This window comes from Macrobrachium nipponense, chromosome 19, assembly GCF_015104395.2.
Source record: "Macrobrachium nipponense isolate FS-2020 chromosome 19, ASM1510439v2, whole genome shotgun sequence".
Taxonomy (NCBI): Eukaryota; Metazoa; Arthropoda; class Malacostraca; order Decapoda; family Palaemonidae; genus Macrobrachium; species Macrobrachium nipponense.
Genome location: NC_061088.1, coordinates 58540273 through 58560459, shown reverse-complemented (window position 1 = coordinate 58560459; position 20187 = coordinate 58540273). Strand labels below are relative to the sequence as shown.

At 43.7% G+C, this 20187-nt stretch overlaps 2 protein-coding genes across 4 annotated transcripts in view; one reads left to right on the top strand and one right to left on the bottom strand.

Moving 5' to 3' along the window:
- LOC135217351 (WASH complex subunit 4-like) overlaps positions 1–20187 on the top strand; it is a 953363-nt gene that overhangs the window by 165476 nt on the left and 767700 nt on the right. The gene's annotated exons all lie outside the window — the stretch shown is intronic.
- On the bottom strand, positions 72–2382 carry LOC135219013 (uncharacterized). The gene is made up of 3 exons (XM_064255452.1): positions 2356–2382; positions 570–730; positions 72–401 (listed from the first exon to the last, which is right to left on the bottom strand). Exons 2-3 carry the CDS (start codon positions 708–710, stop codon positions 72–74), a joined length of 471 nt encoding a protein of 156 aa, XP_064111522.1. The 5' UTR covers positions 711–730; positions 2356–2382.

The following is a 20187-nucleotide window of genomic DNA, read 5'->3' as shown; positions in this document are numbered from 1 at the left end:
CATGAAACTGTGTCGCTCGACAGCTTCCACGTAAGCCTTGAAGAAGACTTCAACGTTTACGCGGTTGAAAGCTATCGCGCGCAAAGCGAAAGTGACATGCCCTCCGGAGCCTTCAGTGCAAGCTTTGGATGACGGAACATATACCCGTAATACCAGTCACGGGTGGCCATACCTTCCCTCCTCCAGACATCAGGAATAGCCGGGCTGCCAACAGCCTCTGCATACTTCAGGACCATCCTCCTGAAAGCTCTCGTCGGCAGGCCGTAGAACATGCGCGCAATCTTTATCGAGTATTCCTCGATTAAGAGTTCCTGCGCATCGGTGAAAACCTTCTTGACGTTCTGCTGCTTTGGCACGAACGTCCTCCCATCACTCTCCTTGAGGGACCGAGTGAAAGCATCCTGAAAAAAATAAAACAAAGGTAAAGTGGGGAGCATAGGCCCTATAGGCTAAATGGAAAGTAAAGTTCTTACCCATAGGCCTGAAATAAAAGGTAAGTTCTTTAAGGCTAGCCTAGGCCTACCCATATAAATTACAATTTAAGAGGGCTTAGATTTATTCAAGCTTACCCCAAGAGTCGAAGGTTTCACTCCAAAAAGGTTGCTAGCAGTGCGGATACTACAGCCTGTCTCAACTCGGTGATTAAAGGCCTTCTCCAAGTTGGTCCAGTCCGTGGTTAGGATGTTCTTGGGCTGGTAGTTGCGAGGCATGGCTGCGAGGCACGAAGGATCTGAAAGAGATAAATGGCATAGAGACATAATGAATTGGCCTAGGTTAAATATTTCAATTTGGAAGACTAAACACTATTGGGGGGCACATATTGATACTAAAAAAAATTAGTTTGCACAAAAAAAATAGCTCAAAACTGACTCTATCTTTGACTTTGGCAATCACCCATATTTAATTATTTTAAACCATCAATAATTTTATAAGAGTTAATATATAGTATTAATATTGGTTTTAGGTTAAAATGAGAGTGATTGACAGAGTCATTTAAAAAAAAAAATAAAATCCTTCTTATACCACCTCCGTGTTCTCGACCGGCCGGACAAACCTGTCCGAGTCGAGAACCACGGACCTTGCCATTTTAAAAAAATTTAATAAAAATTCTTTAAAAATTAAAAAAATTAGGCCTTACGGTTAAAAATATTTTCCAATTTTGGAAGGACTAAAACACTACTGGGGGGCACATATTAATTCTAAAAAAAATTTAGTTTGCAAAAAAAAAAATAGCTCAAAACTGACTCTATCTTTGACTTTGGCAATCACCCATATTTAATTATTTTAAACCATCAATAATTTTATAAGAGTTAATATATAGTATTAATATTGGTTTTTTGAGGTAAAATGAGAGTGATTGACAGAGTCATTAAAAAAAAAAAAACAAAATAAAATTTCCTTCTTATACCTCCGTGTTCTCGACCCGGACAAACCTGTCCGAGTCGAGAACACGGACCCTGCATTTTAAAAAAAAATTTCTTTTTAAAATAAAAATTAAAAAATTGGCCTAGGTTAAATATTTCAATTTTGGAAGACTAAACACTATTGGGGGGCACATATTAATTCTAAAAAAATTAGTTTGAAAAAAAAAAAAACAAAAAAAAAAAATAGCTCAAACTGACTCTATCTTTGACTTTGGCAATCACCCATATTTTAATTATTTTAAAACCATCAATAATTTTATAAGAGTTAATATATAGTATTAATATTGGTTTTAGGTTAAAATGAGAGTGATTGACAGAGTCATTTAAAAAAAAAAAATAAAATCCTTCTTATACCTCCGTGTTCTCGACTCGGACAACACGTTCACACTGTCCGAGTTTTGGGACCACGCACATAATTTTTTTAAAATTAAAAATTCGTAAAAAAATATAAACCAATTGGCCTAGGTTAAATATTTCAATTTGGAGAAGTAAACACTAATGGGGGGCACATATTAATGCTAAAAATAATTCACTTCCATCAATAAAACACTTCGAAAAATCACTCGATATTTAGCCGTGGCAAACACCCATTTCCAGCTTTTCCATGGCTTTATCTAACATATGGTACATTATAGTTGTAAGAACTATGCAATCATTCACTTTTTAATTGGTTTTTCCAGTACACTTAATTTGCATGAATTTTCAAAAACTGTCCGGTCGCGAACAACGGCATAAATAAATTTTTTCGCGGGTACCCGAAGCGAGTCCATTCTTGTTTAGGCATTCCATATTATCACTGATTTTATGCCAATATGGCTATATTACATAACAAAACTTATTACAAGTTGATCACGCCTTATTCGTGGTCATGGCACAATATATCCTGATGCCGAAAATTAAGATCGCGACCTCTTAAAATCGAAATTCTTACCTTGTTTACAAGCGAAGCGTTGGCGGGTAGGTTTTGCAAATGGCGTCTAGTTAGGACCGCCTTCCCCTCATACGTCATAGCTCTGACGTCATCCATAGACTCGATCCTTCATTGGTTAATCAAGACTGTCCGGGTCGAGACCTTGTCCGGGTCGTGAACACATCACCCTACATAGTGTGGATGTCCCTAGCAAAAAAATAAGGGACAATCCACCAATATGATCTCAGCGGCTAAGGCTAGAGTATCCGAGTAGCATGGCGATAGGGTGAGGCATGTTGGACGAGGTAGGTAGAAAGGAGACCTGGATCTATACTATGACTACTATACAGTATCAGGAGAAACAATGTTTTCCCGCTGCTACTGCAGAAAATTTTAAAAGATTCCAAGGACTTTAGATAGTGACGTTTTAAAGACTGTCGGAGATTTCCATCCAGTATACTTTTTAAGATCCTCGAAGTTCATATGTTGAAAGTAGTTAATTGAGGTGGCTACTCCCCTGATGTCATGTGCTTTTGGAAATGAATCAGGATTGGCTTGTTTAATGAAGTAAAGGATCTGTTGTCTAATACCTTTTACTGATAAAGTACCACCTTTTTCTCTCATGAAGAGAGAACCTGAGGATCTTGAGGATGTGCGAGATAGAAGGCTCTTAAAGTTGATACTGGGCAGAGAGAAGGATCTTGCAGAAGTGGGATGACTTTCCAAGGAGCCACCTTCAAGAGGATCCTCAGTTTTTAGCCAAAAAACTACGATCCGGAGCAAGCAGAACTTCTCCTGAGGGGAGGAATTCTACATGACCCGTATCTCTGGATAGAGCCGACAGTTCTGAAATTCTAGCTCCTGAAGCTAGGCTTAATAAGAATAACGTCTTTCTAAGAAGCATTATGAATGTGCAAGACGAGTTGTCAGTATCTGATGCTAGTTTGAGGACATCATTTAAGAACCATGAGACTGCAGTAGGCCTTTGAGAAGGTCTAAGTCTCAGCACAGGCTTTTTAGGGATAGATGTAAATTAAGATTCAGTCAGATCTATCTGGAAACCCAACTGAAAGATCTTCTTCAAAGCCGATTTATGAGTAGTAATAGTGCTAGCTGCTAAACCTTTTCAAAACAAGGATTAAAATGAAAAAGGATATAGCTAAAGTTAACTGTCATGGTTTGTAGTGTTTGATTTTCTTTCAGGAAGGGATGCCTAATTTTTTAACAGCTGAGTCATATTGTCTAATAGTTGACTCTCTCTTATCTGATTCTAGGAAGAGGATGTTTGTGGATCAATGTTAGCATCTTTGTTAGCCGCAAACTTCATGAAGTCCATAAAGTTAGGGTCTGAAGAATTCCTGAGGAAGCGAACACAGTCCTCATTTGTACTGATTGTGACAGCTTGGGATTGGGAATCCGTTGAGGTCGGAGACCCAATTCCAGAAGCAGAGGATACCAGTTGCTCTGGGCCAGTCTGGAGCAATCAGGGCTACTAGTCCCTTGAAAGTCCTAGCTTGCTCAAGACTTTCAAGCAGAAGATTCACTGGAGGAAAGACATAAATTTTTCTCCACTGATTCCAATCTAACGACGGGCGTCCGTGGCATAAGCCAGAGGGTCCAGGTTGGGGGCCACCATAGCAAGGGAGCTTGTGGTTTTGCTTGTGAAGCGAAGAGATCTACTTGGAGACCTGGGACTCTCCGGCATATCCACTGGAATGACCTGCCGTCTAGGGACCATTCTGATTCCAGAGGGACTGACTGGGACAAAGCGTCTGCTATCACATTTCTTACCCCCGCCAGGTGAGTGGCGGACAGATGCCATTTGTGTTTGTCTGCTAGTGCAAAGATGGCTATCATGACATGGTTCACATGTTTGGATTTGGACCCTCCCCTGTTGATGCAATGAACTAACACTGCACTGTCCAAAAACTAGTCTTAGATGAGACTTTTTCGGGGGAAGAAGTCTCTTCGGGTAAGTAATACTGCCATTGCTTCCAAAACATTTATGTGGAGCTGGTGGAACTGAACTGACCAAGTCCCCTGAACTTGTTTTGAATTGAGAATATCCCCCCCACCCGGACAGGGAGGCATCCGTGTGAATGGTTAACACTGGAAGGGGTATATTGGAAGTGGTACCAGTTTGGCCAGGTTCTTCACTTTTGTCCATGGACGGAGTTGATTGCGAAGGATCTGTGAATTACTGACAACTTGTCTTGAGATTTGGCGTTTGCTCTCGATCGCCAAACTCGGTTTATATCTTCAGCCTTTGCTTTCAGGAGGATGTCTGTCACTGAAGCAAACTGAAGAGAACCTAGGATTCTTTCCTGGCTTCTCCTTGATGTTTGTTTGCATTTGAGAAATTGTTTCACAGACTTGGCTATTTCTTTTCGTTTGACCACTGGAATTGAACAGATTGTGGGAAGACAAATCCCATTGGATTCCTAGCCACTGAAAACGAGACTCTGGAGTAAGTCTGGATTTCGTTTGTTTTATCTGGAACCCCAGATGTTTCCAGAAATTGAACTACCTTTTTCGTGGCTTTGAGACATTCCTCGACTGTTGGTGCCCAGATCAACCAATCGTCGAGGTATGCTGCTACCATTATCCCCTGAGTTCTCAATTGTTGCACCACTACTTCTGCTATCTTCGTGAATACCCTGGGGGCTACATTCAGACCGAAGGGCATCACTTTGAATGAGAATGTCTGATTCCTAGTCTGAATCTAGGAATGGGCGGAAGTGCCTGGCTATAGGGATATGATAGTATGCGTCTGTAAGATCGATGGAGCATGTGACGGCTCCACGAGGAAGTAAGGTCCTTACCTGCGAGATGGTAAGCATTTTGAACTTGTCGCAACGAATGAAAAGAGTTTAGCCTTGACAAGTCTAAGATTACCCTTCTTTTGTTGAGCCTTTCTTTGCACGCTGAATAGCGACCTAGAAATTTAGATGCTTGACTCTCGCAATAGCTCCTTTCTGAAGGAGTTCGCTCGCCCCCCCATGAATCTGTCAATTCCTTTGAAGGTTCCTGATAAAATGATTTGATTGGAGGGGGATCTTTGATCGCAACTCCAACCCAATCCTTTGGACACTATGCTCTGTGCCCAATTGCTGAACCCCACCTGTGACGGAAGAGGAACAGCCTCCTCCTACCATGGGAGCCTCACTGTTGTTTGGCGGGTTGACCTCACGCCCTCCTCTGAACTGCCTACCCCTTGTCGCTCTTCCTGTGCCACGCTGGCGAAAGTGGCCTCTCGCTCTGCTACCTCTCGACTGCCTATTAAAGGGAGGGTAAGCCTGACCTTCATACATAGGGTTGAAGGCCGCCGGCGAGAGTGGCGTAGTCGAGGGTTGCGACTGAGGAGACAACAGGAGGATGGGTTGGGTCTGTTTAGAGGTAGAAGGTTGTCCCTGTTGGGTAACTGGGACGCCTGAACGAATTGCTGCTGCTGCTGATGTTTTTGATAAGGCTGGAACCTTTTACCAGACTTCTTAAGTTTTTCTTACCAGCGCGCGGGGGCGGATTCTTGTTTCCTCTTAGAGAGATACCCCATCTAGCTCTAAGGCTCTGGTTAAGCCTAGCAGCCTCGTGGTGCACCTCATTCACAGCGGACTCTGGGAAGAGGTCCGCTCCCCACATGCTGGAAGCCAGGAGTCTATTAGGTTCGTGCCTAATAGTGCATTCCTGCAGAACGTGCTTTGTTCGGCAGTTCCTCCTAGCTTGGAAGAAGTCGAAAGCATCCGTCTGAACCGTTTGAAAGCTGGGGACTTGGCCAGAATCTTAAATAGCAGGTTCTGTGCCATACAGATAGAGCAGCCATCTCCGTGATAATTAGAGAATTGAGGGATCTTCTGCCAAACCTAGTTCGAGCGTCGAACTCTGCCTGGATCAAGGTATCAGGCAGCCTTTGGGTTGGGAGCTTTTCGCCAAACTGGTCCATTGCACAGTCCGGTTTGAGCTTACCAAGCGTGAAAGTGGCCGGCAAGTTCTCCCACAATTCTCCGAAGGCTGGAAAGAGCGGAGAAGTAGAATCCGCTTCCCTCAGCTGTGGCATGGGCTCATCCTTGAGGACTGCCTGAAGAGGTCGCTTCTACTTTTTTATTTGGTAGCGAACGGAAGAGAAGCCTCCTCCTCCGTCGCAAAAATAGTAAAAGGACTCTTGAAAGCCTGGAGCTTAGTGTTGGTACACCTCCCAGGTCCTCAGGCAGTTTGAACCCATTCCCGCTGAGCGTGCTCTCTACTATAAAGCACGTTCTCTCTGGAGATCTTGTCCTCCCTAGTGAGGGCCGCTACGGTCAGCCTAGCATATCCAATGAAAGGCTGCGTCAATCCCGGAGGATAAAACTCGAAGTCCTCAATCCTTCGAGTTCCACACTCCGGGACAGAGATCATACCGTCCTTGAATGGAGCGTAAGCGGCCACTCTCCATGGGTTATCCATGGAGAAGGCTGGTAGCGACTCATAAGGAGGTAGCTGGAGAATACCAGCACTTGCTACTGGGGAGACTGGATGAGGAGCCTGAGCAAGCCCAGCTACTCGGTCCTCATTCTCTCTAACTCTGTTAGAGAGATCTTGGATGGACTGGCCCGACTGACTCAAAGTGCTCGACAGTTGTGCGAACATCTGTTCGAACTTGGTTCCGAGGGCGGAGACCTGTGAGCCTACCATCTCTCCTACCTGTTGCATCACCACTGCTGAGAAGGCAGTGGGATCAAAGGTGCTTGGTCCCGCTACTCCAACCGGCGTTGCCGGAGTGGATGCGGTGGAGGCCGGAGAAGGCATTGGCTCAGCAGGAGCGCGAGCCTTCTCCTTAGAAGCCTTGCTTCTAGAGCTCTTAGAGTAGGAAGAGCTCGGCTTAGCCTTCACCGCGTCAGCATAGGAAGTCGAAGACTTCTTAGCTGAAGAAGACGACGACGACTTTTTAGAAGTCGTCTTACGAGGGTACTTCAGTTCTCTCTGTCCCTTCACCTTTGGGGGTACAGAGAGAGCGGGAGAGCGGGCAGGGATCTCAGATCCCGAAAAGCCTTGGAAAGAAGCAGTAGAAGAAGGGACAGGAGAAGATCCAGGAGCGCCCAAGGAAAGACCTTGGGCACCCGACACACCTACCTCAACCAACAAATCCTCCGCACCTACCGCCATAGGCTCAATATTAAGGTCCAAGGTTGTGACGTCTGGGACCGTCTCCTGCATGGCCACGGCCCCGAACGACTGCTGCACCTCTTGCTGGATGGAGGCGATGAGAGGGGCTGCAGAGATGGGGTCAACATATCCTGTTGACTTGCCGCCGCCGAAGTCTGAACGGCCAGCTTCTTATCCAAGATGTATGGCTGGCCCTTGGCGGCGTTCTTCCCGAAGCCGCCCACCCAAGCCTTCAGGGTTGCTAGGGCGACTTCCCTCACACCGGCAGCCTGAAAGAGAAGGCGAAATGAAGCTTCTAGTGGCGGGGACGGGGTAAACAAGCTTATGACTAAGTTGTTAGTAATACGATAAAGAAGTCTACAATCGACTTACCCCCCCCACCAGCTGACTGACAAGGTCGTAACAGATGGCGCAAGCTTCCGGGTGCCAGACGATCATGGCGTTGTGAGTCGTGGCACACGCGGCGTGAGATCTGCACTCATCGTGGGCGCAGGGGTCGTACAGAGTCGCATTGCACCCTAGGACCTGACAGTTGGTAGCCTGTAAGTGGAAAGATACATAAGCATCAGGAGAACACTTACAGCCTAACAATTGCTCCGCTGCATGCCGAAGCGAGAAAGTTAGATTAAACCAGAGCCCCGCCATAATACGTGTGGTAACAAGATGGTTGGAGTTTGTCCAAGGCTACGCCGGAGACAAGAGAAAGAATCCAACCAGGTGTGGTGGTGAAATATGAAACCACGACGGAAAACGACGGAGATGGTATACACACAGTTATATAATACTAAAATTCATCGTAAAATTAGGGTATATCCTTAAAAATAACGAAATAAATATCAAACTTTTCCCCCGTCTACTAGAAGAGTGCCCGGGTAAGAAGCAAGCTCTCCTCCGGTAGCGGGGAAAAAGGGAAGGATATAGTAGGCAAGCAATAGACCACTAGTAGTGACCACCCCGCCCGCTGGCGGAGCCAGCGAACTATAACCAAAGGTGCCCCGGCTGCGGCGGAAGGCTCCGTTCGTTATAGTGGGGGAAAGGTGGGACTGAGCAACTGGGGGGGGGGGTTGGGGGGGGTTCCCCGGCGTAACGCGGCGGGAGAGAGAGAGGGGGGGGTGGCCTACTCCTCCCCGTCTCAACAACTACCCGCTCGATGACCCGGTACCCGAAACAAGTGGTCGCCCTATACCCCAGCTGGGAAGAACCCCTGGCCTCCTCAGAGAAGGAGGGAGGAAGGCTACTGAGGTTGTCATGGCAACCAAGGGGTCCCCCAGACCCCTCCCTATACCTGGTAGGGAGGGAAGGGGAAGGGTAAGGTGCGATGGAACACGTGACCGCAAGTGGCCTAAGCCGCGATAGCAAAACACCGTGGGAGGGCCACGTGAACCAGGCTGTACCAATACATGGGACATGCACCTAGGCTAGCCTAACACCCTAAATAGAACTAAAATTACATCGTAAAAGGGGGAAAAGACACTTTTAGTAAAAGAAAAAGAAGCCCAGGAGGAGGCAAACTGTTCCGAGGAACAGAAGACTACTCGGAGCCAGCGATAGCCGATGAAGAGCAAGAGCCGGGATGCTGGGCCAGAAACACAGAATAGCCCTAAATACCAAACTAAGAGAATTGGTAAACGGGCTAACCTAGCTAAAAAGGCGATGTAAAAGCGATGAACGTGATATAGTAAGCCCATAAGTACAAGAAGTCCCAGTATGGAAGACCGGGAATTCTTAACATGAGGCAGCATGGCGCCGCCACGAGTCGACCGGGAAACCGTATATGACCTATTAGAAGGAAAATACTGGTCCCAGGAAGACTAAAATACGGTAAAATACTACTTATGAGGCACTTAACTTAGCCGATGCGATGGCAGCACGTTCCATGATGGAAAAGGAGGTAAATCCCAAGAAAAATAGCACACGTGAAAAAATGCGTACAACGCGTACTGCTAATTATTAAGGATGACCGCTAGGGGCGCTGCTGGCCGTGGCGTCCCTAGTAGTAGTAGTAGCGGCCGCATCACCCGTTAGTATCAGCTCTCTCTAGTGGGGATTTTGATTGGAAGGTCTAAATGGTGAATGTCTCGTGGTAGTGATCCCACTCGCCCCTATTCTCATACCGACACTTCTTTTATAGAGTGAGCGAGTCAGTTTTACTGACATTTTCTTAATTTTGTTTTTCTCTGGTAATTTTAGATTAATTTTGCCTAGAAAGAATGATATTAAGGATCCTTTCATAGGCCGACACGAGCTGAGCCCAGAAAATACATTTTATGATGAAATTGATAAAAAAATCATGTGTATATATAAGGGATTTTGACAAAGGAAAAATCTATTTCTGGGGGAAGACCTGTGTTGCCCGGTGAAATGTTCCTGTAGCACACATTTCAAGGTATAAATAGATGCTAAATATACCAGAGAAAAAAGCCATATGGAATGTTGGAGTTACTACCCCCAACTCGCTCAGCCCTAAAGGGCGTCGGTATAGCACAAGGGCGAGTGGAAGCCACTACCACAGATACTTTGCCAATTAGAAGTCTCCTCTCAAAATCCCTCTCTAGAGAATTGCCGTTACAACGTCTACCTTCCGCTCGCTCCTACTACTACCTTTGCCCAAAACCTTCATTCCTGGAATACTCACCCAAGCTTGGACCAGCTAAAGGGCGGGTGACAAGGAGAAGAGAGGGATGGGTTCACCAAGTGACACAGGTCTTCCCCAAGAAATAGATTTTTCCTTCGTCAAAATCCCTTTTCTGGGTTCGACCTGTGTCGGCCGGTGAAATAGTAGCAGAGAATTGGCCATACAAGCTTGGTAAACCACAAAATTTTATAAATATATAAGGAAAATAAAAATTTTCTTAAAATTATGTTTTAATAACCAATGTAAGAATAGCAAATTACAAATGGTAAAAAGTACCAAATATGACCAAATCCATACTATTCTGGGAAAAACAACAGGTAATGCTCACAAAAAACAAACAATTATGAACTATGTCCATGTCCAGGAGTGGGTTGATGAGCAATCCAGAACGGAACATGAGGCAGAAAGGCAGGGATTACAAGCGAGGCAGGTAGGTGAGAGTGAGTATCAAAAGAAAAAATAATAGCAAAATAATAGAATACAAATTAGAGTTACAAAACTAGGCCATATCAGGGGAGACAATGCTCCCTGCAGCCTCTGCCGAATATTTAAGGGCTTGTAAATTCTTCAGATAGTGGCGTTTAAATACTGTCGGGGATTTCCAACCCATATATTTTTTAAGATCCTCGAAGTTCATATGAAAATAATTAACTGAGGTAGCCACTGCCCGGATATCTTGGACATGAGGGACTGAATCCAGATTGGCTTGTTTAATAAAATAAAGAATTTGTTGTCTTGATTCCCCTCAAGAAAATGGTTCTGCCTTTTTCTCTAATAAAAAGAGGACCTTAAGACCTTTCAGAAGTTCTGCCCAGATAAGATTTTAATGTAACGACAGGACATAATGATGGGTCCTATGGGAGAGGTACAATCTTCCATGGAGACCACCTGTTTTATGGGTCTTCATTCTTTGCTAGGAATTTCCGATCTGGGGAGAGCAGAACTTCTCCTGACGGGAGGAAATCAATATGATTTGGTTCTCTAGAGAGAACCGACAGTTCAGATATTCTGGCGCCTGAGGCCAGACTCATTAAAAATAATATTTTCCTGAGAAGGGTTATATATGAGCATGATTTATTATCTGTATCTGAAGCCAACCTGAGTACATCGTTTAAAAACCAGGAGACCGTGTGAGGATGGTCCACCGGTCTCAGACGAGCACATGCTTGAGGGATAGAGAAGTACGAATATGTCAAATCAATATTAAAGCCAAACTGAAATATCTTCCTCAAGGCAGATTTAGTCGTAGTAATGGTACTAGTAGCTAGGCCTTTTTCGAACAGTTCTAAAAAAAGAAATTGGCAGATTTGTAGTCATCTTCTGGACATCTGATTCTTTTAGAAAGATGGCCAACTTCCTTACTGCTGAATCACACTGCCTGAGTGTTGATTCTCTTTTGTCTGACTCCACGAACAGGATGTTTAGTGGGTCAATACTAGCATCTTTCTGTGCCGCAAACTTCATGAAGTCCATAAAGTTAGGGCATTCAGAATTCTTGAGGAAGCTGACACAGTCCGAGTTTGTACTGTTTGAGTCAGTTTTGGGTTGGGAATCCGTCTGGGACGGAGATTCAACTCTAGTAGAAGAGGAAACCAATTGCTCTTTGGCCAGTTGGGTGCTACCAATGCTACCTGTCCTGTGAAAGATCTAAGCTTGTGCAGAACTTTCATCAAGAGGCTTATTGGCGGAAATAGGTAAATCTTCTGCCAATTGTTCCAGTCTATGGACATCGCATCTGTGGCGTGAGCTAGAGGATCCAGATTGGGAGCCACATAACACGGGAGTTTGTGATTGGACTCCGTGGCGAACAGGTCTACCTGAAGACCCGGGATTTGTTGGCAAATCCAATAGAATGATTTCGTGTCCAAGGACTACTCCGACTCCAGCGGAGTTGTTCTGGATAGTAAGTCTGCAATGACATTCCGTACTCCTGCCAGGTGATAGCTGACAGGTGCCAATGATTTTGTGTTGCCAACGAAAATATCACAATCATTACATGATTTATTTGGCTCGACTTGGAGCCTCCTCTGTTTATGCAATGAACTATCACTGCGCTGTCCGAGACTAATCTTACATGACTGTTTTAGACTGGAGCTAGACATATTAAGATCAGAAAAATGGCCATTGCTTCTAGGACATTGATGTGGAACTGGCGGAATGTATTTGACCAAGTTCCTTGAACCTTCTTGTACTGGGAGTAGCCCCCAACCGCTAGGCGTCTGTGGACTATCAGAGATGGCGGGGGAAATTGTAGTGGTACTGATTTGGAGAGACTCCGGACTTCTGTCCATGGACGGAGTCTTTTCTTTAATATCGGCGAAATTAAGTAGATTTTGTCTCTGAACTTCTTGTTGGCTCTTTTCCGCCAAACCCGATTGATATCCTTCAGTCTGGCTTTCATGATATCCTTCAGTCTGGCTTTCAACAGAACATCTGTTATTGAGGCAAACTGAAGAGAACCTAGAATTCTCTCTTGGGTACGATGAGAAGCCCGTTTGTTCTTGAGGAATTGTCTCGTAGCTTTCACTATCTCTCTGCACTTCTTTGGAGGGAGAGATAGTTTGTGTGTGGTTAGGTCCCATTGAATTCCCAACCATTGAAAGCGAGACACTGGAATGAGAGGGGACTTTTCCTTGTTTATCTGGAAACCCAGGTAGTCTAGGAATTCTATTACTTTGGCTGTTGCCTTGCGACATTCCTCGTCATTGGTTGCCCAAATGAGCCAGTCGTCTAGGTAAGCTACTAACATTACCCCCTGAGCTCTTAGCTCTTGAACCACTGTCTCTCCTAGTTTGGTGAATATTCTGGGCGCTATGTTGAGCCCGAATGGCATGACTTTGAACAAGTAAGCTTGTTTTCCTAGTTTGAAGTCTAGGTATTGAGAGAAGTTTCTTGCTATCGGTACATGATAGTAAGTGTCTGTAAGATCGATAGAGGTGGTGACGACCCCACGGGGAAGTAAGGTCCGCACCTGCGAGATGGTTAGGATGCGGAACTTGTAGCATTGAATGTATGAGTTGAGACGGGACAGGTCCAGAATCACTCTTCGTTTGTCCGAGTCCTTCTTCGGTACACTGAACAGCAGTCCTTGAAATTTCAGGTGACTGACTTTCTTTATTGCCTTCTTTTGAAGAAGGTTTTGGCATAGTCTAGAAGGTCTGTCATTGGAATCTGGTGAAAACTGACTGTTGGAGGAGGCCCTTTCTTCCATTTCCACCCCAGACCTTTCGATAAAATACTGTGGGCCCATGAACTGAAGGTCCAATGGTCCCAGGATAGGTGCAGTCTCCCGCCCACCTGCAGAGACTCATTGACTGGTTGAGGTCTTACTTTCCTCTGCCTCCTCTGAAGCCTCTGCCTCTAGAGCCAGCTCTCTGTCGGAAGGCACCTCTGGCTCTGCTACTCCTTGCGTGCCTATTAAAGCCTTGAAACGCCCCTTGTGATTCAAAGGAAGCGTTGAAAGCTGGGGAAGTTACAAGGGCGGCCGAACTCGAAGGCTGTTGAGTTGGTTGACTTTGCAGCATAACAAACTGTTGTTGTGTCTGTGCCTTAGATGTTGAAGGCTTGTTGATCTGGGAGACAGGAACTGCCTACACTACTGTCTGAGACTGAGAGGTCTGGAAAGGCTGGTACTCCCTAGGCTTCTTCCTACCTTTGGATTGTGGTCCGGGGGTCTCGAACTTCCTTTTGAAGGGAAGTCCCCCAACGGACACGAAGGTTCTGGTTAGCTCTAGCCGCCTTGCTGAGGACGCTGTTAACCATGTCCTCAGGAAAGAGGTTGGCACCCCAGATCGACGCCTTTATGAGCTTGTTCGGCTCATGCCTGATGGAAGCATCAGCAAAGACATGCTTCTGTAGGCTCGTCTAGCCACTATAAAGTCATACAGGTCCGATTGAAAAGCCGGTAATAGCGACTTTGTCAGGACCCGGAATAGAGGCTCATCTGCAAAGACAATAGCTGTCAACTGTGCAGTGGTGACTGAGTTAATTGACCTGCTCAGCCTGCATCTTGCTTCGAATTCCGCCTTAATCATGGGGTCCGGAATTCTAGGCAAACATTCACTGAATTTTGTTGAGGCACACTACGGGTTGCCCACCGTGAACGTTGCCGGAGCGCCAGCCCAACACTCTAGGTCTCCGGGAAAGAGCAAAGAGGTAGCCTCTGTCTCTTTTAGCTGAGGCATGGGTTTATCCTCCATTCCAGCTTGCAGTGTCAATTCTGCGATCTTTGATGTGCAAGGTGTCGGGATGTTATCCGGTGCTACAAACATGGTATAGCAACCTTTGTGAAGCGTCAACTTGGTGTTGACGCAATCCCATTCCGTAAGGGTGCACTGTCTCTTTCAGGACCTTGTCTACCCTGACCAACGCTTCCTCGGCTAGCCTAGCGTAGCCCGGGAAGGGGAATTGTAGGCCCGGGGGGAAGAACTCATAGTCTTCCACGGGTCGGGTTCTGCAACCTTCAATTGTAAGCTTGCCCTCTGAAAATGGAGCATGCAGAGCCAACCTCCAAGGGTTGCTATTCTCGAATCGCGGAAGCTTGGACGCGTCCGGCACCGCAAAGGACTGCGGTATGTTTCCGGAGTGGAGGAATCCGGTCACCAATTCCTCTTGGGCCTGTAACCTCTGGGTCAGAGACATGATGGACTGACCCGATGTCTCTAGACCTGAGGCGAGTTGAGTGGACATCGATTCGAGTCTCGAGTCCACTACTTCGCTCATCTTCCGCATGAGAAGATTAGCAAAAGCCTCTTGGTCGAAGCCAGCCTCTGCCGGTCTGGCTTTGGAAGACTTGGCTTTCGACCCCTTGGGTGGGGGAGTAGCTTTAGCCGAGGAAGTCGAAGGCTTGGAAGCCGATGACGACCTGGCGGGGACTGCCGGAGAAGGCTTGGTTGGTTTACCCGCCTTCGTCAGGGATCTCGTCTTCAAGGTTTTGACCTTGGGGATTACCGAGCCCGACCTATTCCAAGTGTGAGTGGACTTCACAGGGAAGCCCTGAAAGGAAGGAGGAGAAGAAGGAGTTGGACTGAAAGGAAGACTAGTCCCACGACTACCTGCCTCACTTACCTCCCTACCTACGTCCTGTTCCTCGGTGGCCATAGGCTCTCGGTGCAGGCTGATGGCCGCCACCTCCTCCGTCACAACATCACACAAGCCCTCTTGGTCCTCCGGGGGGGAGCTTGGGTCTCCTGGTGGATACGCTCAGTGATGGGAGCCGCTACTGCCGCCGGTACTGCTGCCGAAACTGGGGCGTTGGGGTAGAGGAGGGCGCACAGCTCCTCCGACAGCACATAGGGTTGGCTGGCTCCCATGTTTCTACCAAACCCCCCTACCCAAGCCTTAAAGGCCGATATCGAGGAGGTCTTGAGCGCCAGATCAACCTGTAAGAAATAACCAAATTAGGTTCCCCAGTGTCGGGGAATTTTTCCAACCTAAATGTGTAACATAAAATTCAGAGTAACAATGAGGCAAGTATGCTACCTACCAACTCATCTGTTACGATCTTAACTAGGTCGTAACACACTGTACAGGCTTCCGGGTGCCAGACCGCGCTTCCCTCCAAGTGGATGGTGCAGTTGGCATGAGACCGGCAGATCTCATGCCCATACGGCTTGTACAGGATGGCCGGACTACCCGTCTCCTGGCATTGGACCATCTGTAAGTTGGAAAGATAAATGAGTATCGTCACATAATGCTGCCGGAGTTAATTCCGGCGGTATGAGTACACTTCAACTAGATACTTAACCAGCTAAAGGCAATATCGAGTATAATTTTCAACTTACTTGTTATTAATAAAGCTCTGGATGTCTCTGCCTGCTCCGGAATCCATACTTGGGTATCGTCAAAGCTATAACTAGCGGAGAGGGTCTAATACGAGCAGAACAGGGAAATAGGGCAAAACCTAAGCCTGAGTCTGATCGCACCGGAGTAGAGTAGCTATCGATAAGATTTTTTTGTTTTCTGTCGAGTTTCCTTTTCAGGGCATCTGTAGTCCTACGTAGTTTTTCGTAAATTTCCCGTCACAGTGAGTCCTTCCAATCAGCCGGGATGGAATGATTGAAAGAGATCCTTGTTTTTTTTCCAGTTCCTTGAATTTTTCCTTCTCTTCTTGCTTGGGGGCTGCTATGTGCTGTTTCAACATCATGGCACTAAATTCGTTGAATGGGTGATTGTCATACCTACTTAGACGGCATGGCAGCAAGGATTGTGGCTGCACATTCAACTAGAATTCGTCTGAAGTTCCTGAAGAAGTGCCTTTCTGAACAAGTGCTCCCTAAATACCCCGTATTCGCGTTCTCCGGATTCGCGGACTCACTGATTCGCTGATTTCTCTCTGGACCATATCTACCCACTATTTGCGGGGCATTCGCCTATTTGCAGGATTTTATGGCAAAAATCATCACCAATTAGTGTATTTTGATGTTATTTTCATGACTAAATGAATTTTTATGGTACAAAAATGATTTACTAATTTTCAAATATTAGTACTGATTAATATACTATATTAGTAAGTTTAATAAGATTAAATGATATCACATAGTAAAAATAATAATTCTCTCTCTCTCTCTCTCTCTCTCTCTCTCTCTCTCTCTCTCTCTCTCTCTCTCTCTCTCCTACAGAGATGTATGGATTTTTTGTATGATAAATAATTGATTTCATATTTTCAAATATTAATATTAATGTATACAGCAATAACATCAATTCATTAAAGAAAATACTAAAGTGAATTAGTAAGATTTTAGTTTATAAATTTAAAAAATTATGTAAGAATGAAGGAAATCCCAGTCTTCTCTCTCAAACTCCAGGTACTAAAACTGTCAACCATATCAAGTAATGGGAGGGGGAGCAGCTGTTGTGTTGTTGCCGCCAAGTGTTCATGTAATTTCTCTCTCTCTCTCTCTCTCTCTCTCTCTCTCTCTCTCCTCTCTCTCTCTCTCTCTCTCTCTCGTCTCACTCTCTCATCCTCTCTTCCTCCGTCGTCTCTCTCTCTCTCTTCTCTCTCTCTCTCTCATTTACTGAGACTAGAGAATTTTTATAGTACATGTACTATTTGTTTTTATTACTTTAAAATGATAATAATAATAATAATAATAATAATAATATAATAATAATAATGATAACTGTAATTACAAAATTCATATTATGTGATAGTATTTTAAAGAAATACAATAATCTTTCCATTTCACTCTTTTAATTAATAAAGGTCCTTTGCCCAGAAATAGATTTTTCCTACGTCAAAATACCTTTTCTGAGAGAACAGAGAGATAAACACTCTCTCTCTCTCTCTCTCTCTCTCTCTTTACTGAGATGAAAGAATTTTTATGGTACTAGTATGTAAAATGTTTATTGATATTTTCTTTTAATGGTAATAATAATAATAATAATAATAATAATAATAATAATAATAATATAATAATAGTAAAAATAAAACTGTAATTACAAAATTCGTATGTGGTAGTATTTTAAAGAGATAAAAATGACCTTTCCATTTCACTTACATAAGGATAACTCCTCTCTCTTACTGAGATAAGAGAATTTTTATGGTAGATGCATGTGTTTATTAATATTTTCAAATAATAATAATAATAATAACTAACTTCAAATGAAAATTCTTCCCTTCGTCTTTTTCTGTATCAATTTCCCTACCTTCTCGTAACTCCAGTGACGCTCGGAGCTGGGAAACAGTGCCATACAATGGTCAATGAATTTAATGGTTTTTATGCAATCTCTCTCTCTCTCTTCTCTCTCTCTCTCTCTCTCTCTCTCTCTCTCTCTCTCTCTCTCTCTCTCTCACTGAGGAGATTCTTTTTATGGTACATGCATGTAATAAGTTTATTATTAATATTTTCCAATAATAATACTATATGTGTAATAATAATACTATAAATGTAATTACAAAATTCATATGTGAGCATTTTAAATACCATAATCTTTCCATTTCACTGTTTTAAATACTGGGTTTGCGCTATTTGTGGGGGTGCCTGGTACACATCCCCGCGAATAAGGGGGGAACACTATATATAATATATAATTATTATATTATTATTATATATTATCTATATATTGATATATATATATATATCTATATATATATATAGATATATATATATATTGTATATATATATATATATATATATAGTATATATAATATATATATAATATATATTGTTTACTATATTCATATATGTATGTGTGTGTGTGTATAAATAAAAATGTAAATGTTTGTTTGTTCAAAATCTTAAATCTCTGAAAGTTCTTCACCGACTGCTTTGAAATTTTGACACAAAACTGCATTAGAATACGCATGTTTTTATAATGGGTTCCATCCTACCTACCCCCCCCCCCCCCCCCCCCCCCCCGAAAGGGGGGGGTGGGGATGGAAGGCAATCCCTGAAAAGGAGCTGGTTCTGCCTATGAGACGAGGCTGGTTACCCGTAGACTTAGTTACCTTACAAATTTATCATACATAATTGAGAAGGGGGTTGACAGAGAGAGAATGAAGAGGGAGAGGAAATGAGAGAGAGTAGAAGGAGTGTGAAGAGAAGAAGAGGAAAAAACCAGAGAGAGAGAGAGAGAGGAGAGATACGAGAGAGAGAGAGAGAGAGAGAGAGAGAGAGAGAGGAGAGAGAGAAGAGAGAGAGTTGATAGGGAGGGAGGAGAGAGAGAGATAGTAGGTATTAGAGAGAAGAAAGAGGGAAAGAGACAGTGATGGTTGAGAGTGAAGAGAAGGAGCTTTCTCTTTTCTTTCCCATTTAACCAAAATGAGCCACAGCAACACTGTGCCAGGTACAGCTGTGCGTGTCCTTTATATATATATATATATATATATATATATATTATTATATATTATATATATAGATTATATATATATTTATATATTATATACTTACATGTTCCCCGTTCCCCCCGTATTCGCGTTCTCCGGATTCACAGGCACTCACACATTCGCGGATTTTTCTTTGGAACCTATCTAGAAATTATTCGCGGACGGACTCGCCCATTTCGCAGAATTTTCCGAAGAAACTAATCACTAATTAGTGTATTTTGATGTTTATTTTCATGACTAAATACATTTTTATGATACAAAAGTGATTTACTAATTTTGAAATATTAATTTTGAATAATACTGTATTAGTAAGTTTAATAAGTTTAAATGATATCACATAATAAAAATAATAATTCTCTCTCCCTCTCTCTCTCTCTCTCTACTACAAAGATGTATGTTTTTTTGTATGATAAATAATGATTTACTATTTTCAAATATTAATATTAATTTAATACAGCAATAATATCAATTCATTAAAGAAAATACCATAGTGAATTAGTAAGATTTTAGCTTATAAATTTAAAAAAATTATGGAAGAATGAAGGAAATCCCAGTCAGATTCTTTCTCTAACTCCAGGTACTAAAACTCAGATATACGTATCAAGTTAAGTGACCGGAGGGGGAAGGAGCTGATTTGTGCTGCCATCAAGTGCTCATTAAATTTCCACCCTCTCTCTCTCTCTCTCTCTCTCTCTCTCTCTCTCGTCTCTCTCTCTCTCGTCTCTCTCTCTCTCGTCTCTCTCTCTCTCTCTCTGTCTCTCTCTCTTTTTTTACTGATGAGAGATTTTTATGGTACATATATGCGTAATATGTTTATTAATATTTTCAAATAATAATAATAATAATAATAATAATAATAATTATAATAATAATAGATCAGAAAACCAGGAAACATATGACAATACACAAAGCACTACACCCAAGAGCAAATACAGACAGACTATACATAACACGAAAGGAAGTAGGGAGAGGACTACTAAGTATAGAGGACTGCGTCAACATCGAGAACAGAGCACTGGGGCAATATCTGAAAACCAGTGAAGACGAGTGGCTAAAGAGTGCATGGGAAGAAGGACTAATAAAAGTAGACAAAGACCCAGAAATATACAGAGACGGAGAATGACAGACAGAACAGAGACTGGCACAACAAACCAATGCACGGACATACATGAGACAGACTAAAGAACTAGCCATCGATGACACATGGCAATGGCTAGAGAGGGGAGAGCTAAAGAAGGAAACTGAAGGAATG

What these genes read in the sequence shown, in the direction of transcription:
- LOC135219013 (XM_064255452.1), bottom strand. Translation starts at nt 710, where the DNA reads ATGCCTCGCAACTACCAGCCCAAGAACATCCTAACCACGGACTGGACC. An exon ending in TGAAACCTTCGACTCTTGGG is followed by an intron (nt 402 to 569) that starts GTAAGCTTGAAT and finishes TATTTTTTTCAG; the next exon opens with GATGCTTTCACTCGGTCCCT.